The following is a 14,749-nucleotide window of genomic DNA, read 5'->3' on the forward strand; positions in this document are numbered from 1 at the left end:
GCCTCGGTGGGGCAGAGGAAGGAGAAGAGTGCGACAGGCCAGATGTGGTCCTTCTTGACAGGGACCTTGGGCTGACTCAAAGGGACTTTGCCCAGAGGAACACTGGAAGGGTGATGTGACCCCAAAACAGAGTCTGGGTGACTGGACAAAACCCAGGGGCCGGGGTCTGTGAGCAGCCCGGCCAGAGGACGATGTCGCTGTGAGACCCTGCAAGAAGGTGAGCTTCTGAGAGCTGCCGAGGGCCGAGCTCCAGGAAGACAAGACCCCGCCGGAAGAGTAAGGCTGACCCGGTCAGTCAGGTTCCACCCTCCCTGCACGCTGTCCCCTCTTCTGACTCCATGCCCCCTTACCCTGGAGGACTCAGGAAGCACAGCTGGTGGACAGGGATGCAGGTATAAGATTCGCTCAAGACTAGGACTCTGCTGGAGCCCTTAGCTGGTAAGGGGCGGGGCCAGGTGGCCAGGCAGGTCTGATGCTGGAGTCTGCGTCAGCTCTTGGGGAATTGAGCAACCCTGGGCCAACTGACTTGCTGCTTGTCCTGTTCCCAGGCCAAGGCCCTGCAAGTACCCGAGGTGGGGGCCCTCAATCCCTTCTCTTATTTATAAATAGACAGCGAGAGAGGAAGGAAACAAGGGAGGCCTGGGGGAGAAGGAAAAAGCTGAAAGCACCGCAGTGGTGCCCTCTGCTCTTCCGGCCGCCATTAGCACAGGCTTCTTTGGGGATCTTCATGGCTTTATTATTATGTTTTCATTTATAGAAAGAGACCGGGTCTTGCTATGTGGTCCAGACTGGTCTTGAACTCCTGGCCTTAAGCGATCCTCCTCCCTCAGCCTCCCAAAGTGCTGGGATTACAGGCGTGAGCCACTGTGCCTGGCCTTCATGGCTTTCCAATGTTCCAGAGATCCCTTTCAGATGCCAGTACCCTTGGGAAGAGGTCATGCTCCCAGCCTTCCCCAGGGGGTCCCCCGTGGGCAGGGATCCACCCGCTGAGAACGGAAGATGATGCGGTGGGGAGGTGGCCACAGGGAGAAGCTTCAGGCTTTAGGGGTCGAGACCAAGCCTTTACACAGAGCTGGAAGAACAGAGACTATTCAGATCCAGGAAAAGTACCTACTGTGTGCAGGCACAGTACTGGGCACGTTCATATACCTTCTCTTCATTTTATCCTAGCACTAACACAATGAGGTCAGGATGACCCCATTTTACAGATGCAGAAATTGAGGCTTGGGAGATTTCGTGCAAATTGTCCAAGGTCACGCAGCCACTGAGCGGCACCCCAGGAGCTGATGGCAGCAACATCAGCCTCTGTGCCCTCTGACAGTTTTGTACCCTGTGATCTTGTCCTGCTCCCTCATTTTACAGACAAGGAGCCCACAGAGGGGAGTGACTCTTCTATGAACACACTGTGAGCAGGGGCAGGTCAGTGACTCTCCCAGGCAAAAGGGTCTCCAGAGTCTTACGGCAGGTGCCATAGCTGTGGGGAGGGGCAGAGGTATCTGCCCAAGGACCCCGGGACCCCCACACAGCGGAAACCCTCCTCAAGCAATGTGGAAACCACATCATTTGCATGGCGGGTCGCGGGGCCCCTAGGGCGTGGTGGGAGGCAGCAGAGGCATTTGGGTCTCGACCTTGGGGGTTCACAGGAGCCCCATGGACTGCAGGGTGCAGCTACATCAGGCCAGGTTGTCACAGCGACGCCAGGGCCAGTGACAGCCGAGGCCCGTCTGCCGTCACGGAGAGGAATGGCATCCGCATTAGGAAGGACCGACCACATCACAGGCAGGCAGCCCGGGGGTGACACATCCCACTCCTGACTCGCTGCCTGTGATGTTGCTTTAGAAATGAGCTGGGGGCAGACAGGAAGACTGGGCTGGTATCCGGTTCTTGGAGCCAGGCTTTGTGCTAAATGCCAGGGTACAAAGACGCCGGGCATGGTCCCTGCCTGCAAGGAACCCTGAGTCTAGTGAGAGACGCCCCAGCCTCTCCCACTGTCACCCTCCAAGAGGCCTGCTGATGTCGCCTGCTCCATCTCCCACAACCCCTCCTCCTGGCTGCCCTCAGTGTCTCCTGCCAGCTGCAGGCTCCTTTGTCTTGGTTCCCAGCCTTCTGTCCCTTTCAGATGGACCTAAGCCCCCTTCCTACAATCAAGCCTGACTCTCCTTAAAAGCTTCCAGCGGCTGCCACCACCTGCACAACCTCCTTAGCCCCTGCCAGCATGTCTCACCTGTATTCATCACTCACCTGTTGCCGTCACAACACAAAGCAGCACCTGGCTCCTCCGCCCCCTTCTCCATGCCTGTACTGCTGCTGCCTCTGCCCAAACGTCCTGACCCGCCACCCTCCACCTGGCAGGGCTGACTTCTCAGCTTCTTTCAAGAGTTCCCTCTGCCATCATTTCAGGGAGGTCAGAGGTCCCTCCTAGGGGCTCCTGTGACAACCCGGGTGCATCTCTATACTGCCCACACCCGACCAGTTTTTGGTTAATTATTGGTTCCCTCGTGCCTCCCCGCAACCCTGACACCCTTGTATGGGCGCTGAGCCAGACACAGACACGTGGGCTTTGATCCCAGTTCTGCCATTCCCCCACCTCCACTTTGTCATCTATAAAATGGCGACAGAAACATTGCCCCCTTCACAGGGCTTTATGATTCATGAAGTCAGTATACGTGGCGTGCTTGGCACCATGCCCGGCAGTGGAAAGAGCTCAGTGTCACCCGTGTTTCTGCTACTCATCGCCCTACACACAGCCAGCACACAGCCCACAGCTGGCATCTCATAGATGCCGAATTGCTCAACACAAGCAAAGTTTTAATTTTCAATTAGTTGAAATGAGCTGGAGCTAGCATGAGAACTGGGCAGGAAATGGACTTACAAAGAGAGGGGGCGGCGTCCTCAGAGCAGCAGACTGAGTGCACCAGTGTTCAGGTGACAGCAGCTCACGGTCTCCTCCACCACCACCTCATTGGAGGGTGAGGTGGGCATAGCGCTCAGGAGCCTGGCCACCTGGGATGGAGTCTTGGCTCTGCCTCTAGTGAGCTGCAAAACCCTAAGTACGTCACTTAATCTCTGTGCCTCAAAGGCCTCTTCTGTAAAATGGGGATAATGTTCCCCTGCCCCCAGGTGGCTGTGACAAGGAAGGGCACTCCGTGCATTTAATGCATCAGTCTCTTGCGCATTGCACCCAAGAAGCACCCGCTAAATGTCAGCTCTTTTTTTTTTTTTTTTTTTTTTTTGAGACAGAGTCTCACCCCGTCACCCAGGCTGGAGTGCAATGGAGTGATCTCGGTTCACTGCAACCTCCGCCTCCCAGGTTCAAGCGATTCTCCTGCCTCAGTCTCCTGAGTAGCCAGGCTAAATGTCAGCTCTTAGCCCTCAGCTCTCTGTGCCCTGCCAGCATCTGCCCTCCCCTAGGGGAAGTGACAGAGAGCAGCCCTTTTGTTTCCACCTCACAGTCAAGGAAGCCAAAGGTCTGGGAGGAGCTCGAGGGGTCTGGAGGCACAGGGGCAGCAGCACCAGGCAGGCCCTGGAATCCTGCTCCGCCGCACCAGTAGGGGTGCAGCCAATTTCATACCTGAGATGAGCAACCAGCCCTGCCCAGACTCCTGCCCAACCCAGCCGGGGTAACCAGCCAGCGGTGACCAGGACGGGGCTGGCCCTGTGCCCAACTGCAAAAGCTCCAGGGACAAATGGGGCTGACACTGACCAGAATCAGTCCACTGGGGCCGGGCACGGTGGCTCACACCTGTAATCCCAGCACTTTGGGAGGCCGAGGCAGGTGGATCACCTGAGGTCAGGAGTTCAAGACCAGCCGGGCCAACATGGTGAAACACCATCTCTACTTAAAAAAATACAAAAAAATTAGCCAGGCGTGGTGGCGCACGCCTGTAGTTCCAGCTACTTGGGAGGCTGAGGTGGGAGAATCGCTTGAACTCAGAAGGCAGAGGTTGCAGTGAGCCGAGATCACACCACTGCACTGCAGCCTAGGCAATAAGAGCAAGACTTCATCTCAAAAAAAAAAAAAAAAAAAACAGAATTGGTCCATTGGGCTCAGGGCTCAGGCCAGGCAGAGCTAAGGCCAGAGAGGCCACATGTTGCAAAAAGAGGGTGGAGAGAGCATGCTCCTCACCTCCTACGTCCCCACCCTATATCCATGGCCCACTCCAAAGGCTTCCTCCTCCTCCCTCAAGCCTCTCGCCCCTTCCTCCCTGTTCTCCGCTTTTTCACCAACCCAGAGCTGTCACCTGAACCATGTTGACAGCCTCCTCATGGGCCTCCCTGCCTCCAGTCTCTCCATCTCATCTGTGCTTCACACTGAGGCCACAGTGATCTTTGCCCTGTCACTCTCTTGCTCAAAAACTATAATGGCTCCCCACTGCCTCAACTCCTGACAGGAATGTGTGTGGTGGCCGAGAGCATGGACACTGGAATAAGGATGCTGGCTTGAATCCACACTCCTCTCCTCTTAGCAGGCAGCCTTGAGGGTGTTTTGTTTGGTTTTAAATAAAGGAGTTCATAGATCTCAGTCTTTTCATCTGTAGAATGGGACTGAAAAATGCACATACCTCCTGGGGCTGATGGGAAGATTCAATAACACATGTAAAGTGTTTAGAAAATTCCTTCCAAATTATAGTTGCTACAGTTTTCTCAATGTAATTGGTATTGCTACCTCCATAAACTGGCCCTAAACTTACAGCCTCGTGTGCTGCTGTCACCGTCCCCAACAAACCTTTGGCTCCAGCTAGGACAGCTGGGACAGTCTAACATTGTCCTCTAATATTCAGTTTTTGTTTTGTTTTGTTTTGTTTTTTTGAGACAGGGTCTCGTTCTGTCACCCAGACTGGAGTGCAATGGTGTGATCTCAGCTCACTGCAACCTCTGCCTCTGGGGTTCAAGTGATTCTCATACCTCAGCCTCCCAAGTAGCTGGGACTACAGGTGCACACCACCACGCCTGGCTAATTTTTTTTTTTTTTTTTTTTTTTTTCAGTAAAGACAGGGTTTCAGCATGTTGGCCAGGGTGGTCTCGAACTCCTGACCTCAAGTGATCCACCCACTTGGCCTCCCAAAGTGCTGGGATTACAGGCGTGAGCCACCGCGCCTGGCCTGTCCCCTAATATTCTTTCCTCCATACCTCCCTCCCCACACCATTCTCCTCCCTGTAGCCACTCATCCTAAACCCGCCTACCTTTCAGGGCTCAGCGGTTAGGAGGTTCCCTGTGTGGGCCTGGAGAAGGGCAGAATCAGGAAGGGGACAAGAAAAGACCAGGGCAATGACCAAAGGACCAAGCCACGACAGGAAGGAAATTAAGCCAAGGGGTGGGAGGGGTGATGTCTAGGGAGAATGGGATGCAGGAGTGGGGCTTGTGGGAGGGGTGATGTCTAGGGAGAATGGGATGCAGGAGTGGGGCTTGAGGGAGCTGGGGGGCAGGACAGGAAGGAGCAGGATTAGGGGCTTGCGAGGCTCAGGAAATGACAGCAGGAGCTGCTGGTGATGGGGCCACAGGAGCCTGGGGCCCCTGTGAGTTGCAGCCAGAAACTGGGGCTGGGGCCAGCGAGAGGAGAGGCCAGCAGGGGCACCCAGGGCACTGGTGGGGGTCCCGCTAACTAAGGCAAAGGGCCAGAGCCCTTCCCCAGGAGTTCACAATCAAGTCCACAGCTGGACCACAGCTGGGCCTTCTGAGCTGGGTGATGTGGTAGTGCAATCTGCACTCCACCCCCTGCCCAAAGCCACTTACTCCTGCTGGGACCAGGGAGGTCCTTGCTAATCTCAAGTGACAGCTGGGGCCACCGAGGTTCAGAAAGGAGAAGGGAATTGGCCAAGTTCTCCCGGAAGCAGAGGCCGGGCCAAGATGAGGCCTCGGACCCCTGACTCCCAGCCCCAGGCCCCGTCCTCTCCCATGGCCTCTGGCCTTGCTCCTGAAAGACCTTCAAGAAGGCCTCCCGCTGACAGCTCAGAAGATGTCCTCCCTCCTCCCTGTCCACAGCCTGCCTGCCTCCAAATCCCCTCCCGCTGTGCTCTCCCACTCAGGCGCACTGATTCTCTGAACCTGTGGCTACATGAGTCTCACTAGTGCAGGGCCACGCTCAGACTGAAGCAGACTGTGGGCCGCTGTCTGGACAGCAAAGGAAAACAAACAAATGCCCCTGGGGATTTCTGCGCTGTCTCCGGTCAGAGTGGCTGGGTCAAACCTGAGCCCCAGCTCCGAAAGGGACCCACAGAGTAGAGATCTGCTAGGCCTCTCAAGGAGCCAGTACGTCTGAAAGAGATTCAGCCTGCGGCCCTCGAAGTCAGGTTACACTGTTTTCCCAGCAGACATGCCCACTAGTGTCCAAAAGAGGGGGTAGGGAGGGCAGCTGGCCCTCCTGGGGCCTGAGAAGGGGCTCTGCAGCCCCCCTCCAAACACCCAATACCTGCTGTGAACTAGCCAGCTAACAGGTCTCCTGAATCCAGCAACAGAATCAATAATCTAGCAACCATGAACCTCCAGGGTGACAATTCCAACCCCTCCTACTCTGCAAAGAAGAAATGGAGGCTGGGCACGGTGGCTCATGCCTGTAATTCCAGCACTTTGGGAGGCCAAGGCAGGCAGATCACTTGAGGTCAGGAGTTCGAGACCAGCCTGGCCAACATGGTGAAACCCCATCTCTACTAAAAATACAAAAACTAGCCGGGTGTGGTGGTGCATGCCTGTAATCCCAGTTTCTTGAAAGGTTGAGGCTGGAGAATAGCTTGAACCTGGGAGGCAGAGGTTGCAGTGAGCCGAGATCATACCACTGCACTCCAGCCTGGGCAACAGAACCAGACTCCATCTAAAAAAAAAAGAAGAAGAAGAAGAAGAAGAAGAAGAAGAAGAAGAAGAAGAAGAAGAAGAAGAAATGGAGTCTCAGAGACGCAGGGTGGCTTGTCACAGCCCACGGGAAAGACAGGCTAGATGCAAGGGCAGAGCCAGAGCCCTGGGATGCACCACCAACAGCCCTCCCCCTGCACTCCCCCCTGCACACTTGGGGCTCACGCTTGGGGCAGAAGTCAATGATCTCTTCCAACCCCCCATCAGCGAACAGACACTTCCTCCTCCGGGGCTCACAGCCAAGTACCCCAAACCACAGTGACATCACTGCCACCTGTGACATCACTACATGCCACAGTGGAAAAAGGCCGTGGGTCCCAGAGAGGTGGGTCCTGAGCGTCAGAGCCCCAGCCCGGCGGTCAGCTACTCAGCAGAGGTGATCAAGGCCTAAAGCCCTAAGCCGGGAAGGGGGCAGGACTCAGAACCGGGTCAGAGCAGCCTGCACCCATTACCGGCGACAAAGGGCTTCTTCGAGGAAAACACCCTTCCTACTCAAGGCTTCCTTGAATCTGTGGGTTCCCAGACAGCAGGCTCTGCAGTGCCTGCCTACAGTGAGGACTTTCCTACAGTGTGGGGAAGGGGAAAGGATCTAGCTCCTGAACTTGAAAAGGTGCCACCTAGGTACCAAGGGGCAGAGAGGCAGGACGTCCACAAACCCCAGTTCTGCTTAAGGAGCTACACCCACAAACCCCAGTTCTGCTTAAGGAGCTCCACCATGTCCTTCATGAAGGCTGAAAGGCAGCCGTGAATTCTTGATGGCCCTGGAGCCTGAGTCAGGAAATCAATCCACCCAAAGCAAGTGAGATTGAGGTCAGCAAGAAGAAGAGAAGCTGGGGAACCAAGATATTGACAGTGGGGAGTCCTGGGCTCTCCTTCCTGTGGACTTTTAGATACCCCACCCCCAATCTGTGGCCTTTGTCAAGTGTACTCAAAGCCGACACTTCCCAATATTCTAGGAAAGCACTGGAACCAGGGTTGTTAGGTTTCATAGATAGGGATGCTTAGGCCCAGAGAGGTTAAGTAACCCAAGCAAGGTAGCACAGCAAGCCAGTGATGTTGCTCAGATGGGAACTGTGATCTCCCAACACCCAAGTCGGTGCTCCTTCCTCAGAGCCATGCTGTCTTAGAAGTCACTTGGAGGCAGGAAAACGGACAACATGATCTCAGAAGAGCCCCCACAGGGCATCCCCTTCTCAGGGTCACAAGTAAACAGAACCTTCAGCAGCACAGAGGTTGGAGATGGAAGAGGTTTTGGAGACGGCCTAGAATCTTCCCGTGCCCGTCTTGCAAGCTGAAGCCTTGTGCACGCTCTCTGTGCTTCACCAAATGTACCCCTCACTCAACCCCAAAACACACAGCACCTGTTACTCACTAAAAGGGATGGCAAAGGGAGGGGAGGGGATATCCTGACCCCACAGCCTTTGCCACAATACGGTGTCCTAAGACCAGGCTGTCAAGCAGTGGGTATGAGAGCCCAGCCAGGGGGCACTGGGGCAGAAGCACAGACAGGAAAAGGCAGGGAGGAAAGAAGTTGCTCTCTGAGATGATGGGCAGCAAAGCCACTTAGACAGGAACTCTGGGCAACTGCAGGGCTGCCACCCAAGCTTCCGGGCCCTGGGGCTCAGAGCAGAGAGTCTGACTCCACAGGGGTCCCCGCCTAGGCCCGAGCACCACCCTATGGCCCAGAGAGTCGGGTCAGACCTACAAAGCCACCAATGGCTCAAATAGCTGCCAATGCCAGGATTAGAAAGCACTTTTAATCCTGACAGCCAGCCCGTGGGGCTAGGATTACTCCCATTTTACAGATAAGAACACAGAGGCTCCAAGGGATAGAAAGACTTGCCCAGGTCACACAGCCAGTAAAACAGCAGAGCAGCGACTTGAGGTTTATCTGATTCAGAGGCCTGGGCCTTTCCCCAGAGTCATCAGTGCTGCTTCCCTGTGCCCAGACGAGGGTCCAGAACTGGGAGCCACAGCGCCTCTCCTTTGTTCCTGTTCACCCCATGGCACCCCATACTCCAACTTCCCTCCTTGCCCGCTTCTGGGTAAATCACATGCATTCTGGGGCCCTGAGTCACCGTCAGTGAGTGGTCCCATCCCTCACTACACGAGGGATGTCGAGGGGGTGAGCAATTTGGGGAGAGGACCCCTAACCTCAGCAGACACCATTCAATGGGAAGAGGAGCCCAGAAAAATATCCTAAGGATGGAGGCAAACAGAACCCCACCCTGCCACCACTGACTTTTCAAACCCCCGTCTCCTCATCTGTAAAGCAGGGTCATTATCAAGGTCAAGGTCAGATAAATATTTTTTGAACACTTACTATGTGCCAGGCACTGTCCTAGGCCAGTGGTTCTCAATCAGGGGCAATCCCTCAACCCCAAAGGACACTTAGCAATATCTGGAGACATTTTTGTCACAAGGGAGGGTGGCGCTACTGCCATCCAATAAGTAGAGGCCAGGGATGCCACTCAACATCCTACAGCTCACGGGACAGCCCCACAACAAAGAATTAAAGTCAAGGGCACTGAGATTGAAAAACCCTATTCTAGGCTAGAGTCTACAGTGGTGAATGAGTCCCTGTCCTCATGGTACTTATAATCTTGTGGGAAGACATAATAAAAGTGAAAGAAATAGAATAGGTCAAGAGCATTATACAGGAATACAAAGCAGGACGGGGAGTGAGAGTGCCTGGCAGGGAGCATCTACAGGCAGGATTGTCTACTTCAGCAGAAGGAAGCGAGGGAAGGAGACCAAGAGACGTCAGCCGGAGGAGTATTGGAGGTGAGGGGGAAAGCAAGTGCAAAGGCCCTGGAGCAGGTGTGTGTGCAGCACATCTGAGGACAGAAAAGCGTGGCTTAAAAGTGAGAATGGGGCCGGGTGGGGTGGCTCACGCCTGTAATCCCAGCACTTCGGGAGGCCAAGGCAGGTGGATCACCTGAGTTCAGGAGTTCGAGACCAGCCTGGCCAACATGGCAAAACCCAGTCTCTACTAAAAAAAAAAAAAAAAAAGAAAAAAAGAAAAAAAGAAAAAATTAGCCAGGCATGGTGGCACACACCTGTAATCCCAGCTACTTGGGAGGCTGAGGTGGGAAAATTGCTTGAACCCAGGAGGTGGAGGTCACAGCGAGCAGAGATTGGGCCACTGCACTCCAGCCTGGGTGACAGAGTAAGACTCTATCTTAATAAAAAAAATTAAATTAAAAAAAAAGAAGAAGAAGAAGTGAGAACAGGCCAGGCACAGCGGCACATGCTTATAATCCCAGCACTTTGGGAGGCTGAGGCGGGAGGATCACTTGAGGTCAGGGGTCCAAGACCATCCTGGGCAATATGGTGAAACCCTGACTCTACAAAAAATACAAAAAAAAAAAAAAATTAGCTGGGCATGGTGGTACATGCCTGTAGTCCCAGCTACTCTGGAGGCTGAGGCAGGAGAATCGTTTGAACCCAAGAGGCAGATGGAGGCTGCAGTGAGCCGAGATGTCGCCACTGCACTCCAGTCTGAGCAACAGAGCAAGACTCCATCTCAAAAAAAAAGTAAGAAGTGAGTTGGTGTAGAGTCGGGTGTAATATACATGCCATGGCTCCGGCAAAACTCTTCCCCTTCCCACGCACAACCGTCCTTGCTACTCCTCCAGGAAACATTGCATAGTAAGGACCATAAAGCGTCACCCAGCCCTGGGGAGGGACAGTGCTACGGGGAGCCCCTGTGCCAGGTGCCAGGATGGCAGGGTCACCTCTGATGTAAGAATGCCCGGCAGGTTCTCAGCCTTTCACACCTATGGCTCTGTGACAAAGGCCAGGCAGGGAATACTTTCCACAACAACAGATGAGAACATAGGCTTACTAGCTCAGCTAAGCTCATAAGGGCAGTTGGGACAGAGCCCAGGTCTGTGAGGTCTGTGACCTATTGGTAGTGTAGCTCCTAGAGGGTTGGAGCTGGAGTCATCTTGAGGTCCCCAGAGCCAGGCACTGGGCTGGGCTTGGACTAGGTGTGTCCATGAACTTTGGGGAATGAATGAATGAATGGCTCTGCCTCAGGGTGCCTGGCCACCTACCCATTGCCCTCTGAAGAGGTGCCTGACCAACAGACCACACCCTCAGTCAACACACAGGCTCCCCACTGGGATTTCAGACAGAGGGCAAAGAGACAGAGACGTGGTGGAAGGAGGGAAGAGCCCCCAGGGCCAGCAGGTACCCCAGATCACCCAACCCCTCTTGGACGTCCAGCCTGGGAGCCCCCAACCTCCCCCCTAACCCAAACTGGCCCCAGGCCCTGGGTGATGAGGAGGCAAACAGTAGCACCTCAGCACCAAGACTTCCAGGGGTAGGTGGGCCAGGCCCATTAGGCAGAGACCCCTCATCCTCCACCCCAGACAGCCCAGACCCTGCTCATCCCCATCAGAGGGCACCAAGCACTCACCTACTGCCAGCTTTACTGGCATTTCTTTGTCAAATGAATAAATGGCTAAATGAATGAATGATGTTTTCCACACCAGCTGGCAAATAAGACTTTTAAACGGGGCAAAAGCCCTGCTGGCAGTGAGTCGGCTGTGCCCATGGCTAGCTCAGGTCTCCTGGGGGCTTCTTCTGCAGCTCAGCTGACTTCCATCCTGAGAACCCACTGTGTGTGAGGGCCTGGCTGGGAGCACGAGTGCAGATACCGGCACCGGGAGGGTGCAGTGAAAGGAGCTTGGGAATCAGGCAGACCTGCATTCAAATCCCACCCCCAGCTCCCCACCCCCCAGCTCTGTGATCCTGGGAAACGCCTCAGTTTCCACATCTCTAAAGACAAACGGCACCACCCACCTCTTGGGAGTTGCTGTAAGGGAGGTTTCAGTGAAATTTTGTGACAAAGTACCTAGCCCAGTGCCTGGTGCTTAGTGGGTGTTCAGAAATCAGGAGCTAAGGCGATGCTACTGATGAGAAGGAGGAGGAACCCACAGTTCCAGCCCTGAAGACACCTTCCATCCACTGAGGGGGATAAAACACAACTAGATTAAAAAAGCAAAATGCAATCTGTCCTCAAAGGGAACAAAAGGGCCTGGGAGTTCGAAGAGAAGATCAAATCCAACTGAGAATGGGGAAAGCCTTTCCTGGAGAGAATGGCATTTGCAGAAGGCCTTGAAGGATAGGGGTAAGAAGTGTCCCTTGGAGAGGGGACAGCACGGACAATGCTTTTTGCACAATGACACACACGATGACCATCATCAGTTCTGCACATGTGCAGGGAGGCGCGAGGAAGAGCTCAGGTACCTTACTCTGGCCTGGGATCTCCAGGGGAGTTTCTGCCTCGACCATTGGGAGCCACAGGAGGCTCCCCAGGCAAACAGAGAGGTGCCTCATGCTTGAGAAGGGTCTCTCTGCCAAGGATCAGTGGGAGAGGGGGCAGGGCCTGGAGACCAGCTACAAGGCTGTGGCAATAGTCCGGGTGGGGTGGCGGGGAGCAGGGATGAGGGAGGAGGGAATCTGAGCTGCCGCAGGAGCTAGTCAGGAAGGGAAGGAAGTGGGAGGGAACCTCCTCCGGCTACTCCAGGACTGCAGCCTGGTGTCCTGCTGAGCCCTGTGCCTGCCACCCCTCTCCCATCCAGGGGCTCACATGACCCCAGAGTTCACCCAGGCAGGCCCAAGCACAGCGGCAGGAAGACCCCCTCTGAGGCCAGAGTCTATGGCACGACCCCAAAGTCAAGCTGGGGACCACGGTCGTCCCCATTCACACTCGGCCCTAGAGTGTCCTGACCCAAAGGCCACCCAGGACTTACTCTGGGGCAGTTCTCCAGGACCCACTCCTGACACCCACTGTGGGTGAGTCAGTTCTAGTCTGACAGCCCCCATCTTCCACCCACAAGAACTGGACTCTCTGGCCTCAGATCAACGAGTCACCTTATGTCACCACAGAAGCCAGTGCCACCTCCCACCTTCCTCCTTGGTCAAGATGTCAGATGGGGGCAGATGGGCCATGTGTCCATCAGGGGCGGCTCTGAGGAAGGATGAACGCCCACCTTCCCCACAGCCTCAGGGCACAGGGGCCAAAGGCAGGAGAGGCCCCCTTTGGAGGAGGAGTTCCCCCCAGGCCCTTCCATGAAATACAAGTTCTCTGAGCCTCAGTTTTCCTTCACTGAAAAATGGGTTATCTTATCTTACCAAACCGTGCAGACAGTAAAAAAAAAAATGGGGTTATTCTATGTTACCAGACCAGGAGACAGTCAAAAAAAGGCAAAGGGTGCACAGTCCCTTGTACGCCCGTTGCTATTGTGGGAGTGATGTTCATATTGAACAGGAGCCCTAGGGTTTCTGCTGTCTCCATTTTCCTGCGGCCCCTGGAGACTTCATTTGCCTTGCTCGATTACCAGCCCAGACCTCCCTCGCTTCCGCTGCCCCCAGACGCCGCAGAAAAGAGACTCTGCAGTAGCCCCCGGAAGCATCGGGAGGAAGCAGACTGGCAGCTCGCCCTCCAGCTGTGCCCTCAGTGGACCTGACACACACCTGGTCCTGCTCTTCAGACACAGGACCCTGGTATTTCTAAGAAATCGGAAAACCGTCGCCCAGAGGAAGAGGAAGTCTTTTGAAGAGGATGCCCGGCGTGGGCAGTGGGGCAGCGCCCCGGCACAGCCCCTTCTCCACCGCGTGGGAGGGAAGGGCTGTCGCGGCAGTCGCCGGAGTGAGGGAAGAGGGGTCCCGGGTCTAGCGGGAGTCTGCCCAGTGCCAGCTGCTCAGCCCCAAACGCCCCGGCCTGCGCTCGCGGAGGAACCAGGTTGCGCCCCTGTCACGACACGGGTAAGAGGGGCTTCGGGGGCCAGAGTTGTGCCCCGAGCGCACGTGTGCCGGGCCCGGGGTCCCCGGCGGGTCCCCAGCGGCGCGCGTGTCTGATGCGGATGGGGGGCGGCGACTGGGACTCCCAGCCTCCCAGCCCGTGACAGCGCCCCGGGAGAGCGCGGCCCGGGCACCCGAAGGCTGCGCACCAGCCGGGTGGGCATGCGGGGCGGCTGTCCCCCGTGGGCCGCGCAAGTCACCCACCTGGGCGGGCAAGGCGTGCCCCGCGGCCCAGAGCTCCAGTCCGACGGCCAGCGCGGCCCAGATGGCGAAGGGCGCCATGGGTGCGGGCGGGGTCCGGCTGCCCCCTGCCCTCGCGCCCTCGCAGCCCAGCGCCTTCTCTCCAGGCTCCGCTGCGCCTGCGAGCCGGCGACTGAAAGCGAAAGCCCGCGCCCCGGCGGGCCGGAGGCCAGGCGGCGGGGCGGGGCGGGGCGGGGCGGGGCGGGGCGGGGCGGGGCGGGGCGGGGCGGGGAGGGGCGGGGCGGGGCGGGGCCAGCCGGCCTTGGACTCGCCTCCTCCTCGCCCCTCCCCAGCCGCTGCTGGGCCTCCGACCCGACCACCCCAGCATCGCTGGGCGGATACCTCCAGCGTCACTCCCAGCATTCGGGTGACCCCTCAACCTCCTCCTATCATCCCCTGCTCTTCGAATCACCATCTGCACCTGCCCGGCCTCCACCTGCCCTCCCAGCTCCCACAGGCTTCCCTGTCCCATGAGGGTGAGGCACTAATTTGGAAAAACGTCCCCCAAAGCTGACACCTGCTTTAGGGGAACCAAGAGAATTCTAGATCATTCACTCATTTAGACTCTATTTTAAATATATTTAATTCTTATTTTTTAATTTTTTTAGAGACAAGGTCTCACTCTTTCACCCATAGCTCACTGCAGCCTCCAACTCCTGGGCTCAAGCGATCCTCCCACCTCAGCCTCCCGAGTAACTGGGACTACAGGCTCGGGCCACCACGCTGGGCTGATTTCTTTGTAGAGACGGGGTTTCGCCATGTTGCCCAGGCTGATCTCGAACTCCTGAGCTCAAGTGCTCTTCTCACCCTCAAGTGATCTTCCTGCCTCTGGCCTCCCAAGGTGCTGGG

General features: G+C 56.1%; 1 protein-coding gene across 2 annotated transcripts in view; it reads right to left on the bottom strand.

Moving 5' to 3' along the window:
* TNFRSF1B (TNF receptor superfamily member 1B) overlaps positions 1 to 14,082 on the bottom strand; it is a 41,727-nt gene extending 27,645 nt beyond the window's left edge. The window contains exon 1 of one of the 2 annotated variants that reach the window (XM_054438672.2): positions 13,865 to 14,082. In XM_054438672.2, coding sequence (XP_054294647.1) covers positions 13,865 to 13,942 — 78 coding nt within the window. In that variant the 5' untranslated portion in view covers positions 13,943 to 14,082. The remainder of the gene's footprint in view (positions 1 to 13,864) is intronic. The other variant, XM_054438662.1, reaches the window with a different exon arrangement.
* Positions 14,083 to 14,749: the final 667 nt, after the last annotated feature.

The sequence above is a fragment of the Pongo pygmaeus genome, chromosome 1 (genome assembly GCF_028885625.2).
Source record: "Pongo pygmaeus isolate AG05252 chromosome 1, NHGRI_mPonPyg2-v2.0_pri, whole genome shotgun sequence".
NCBI classification, from domain to species: Eukaryota; Metazoa; Chordata; class Mammalia; order Primates; family Hominidae; genus Pongo; species Pongo pygmaeus.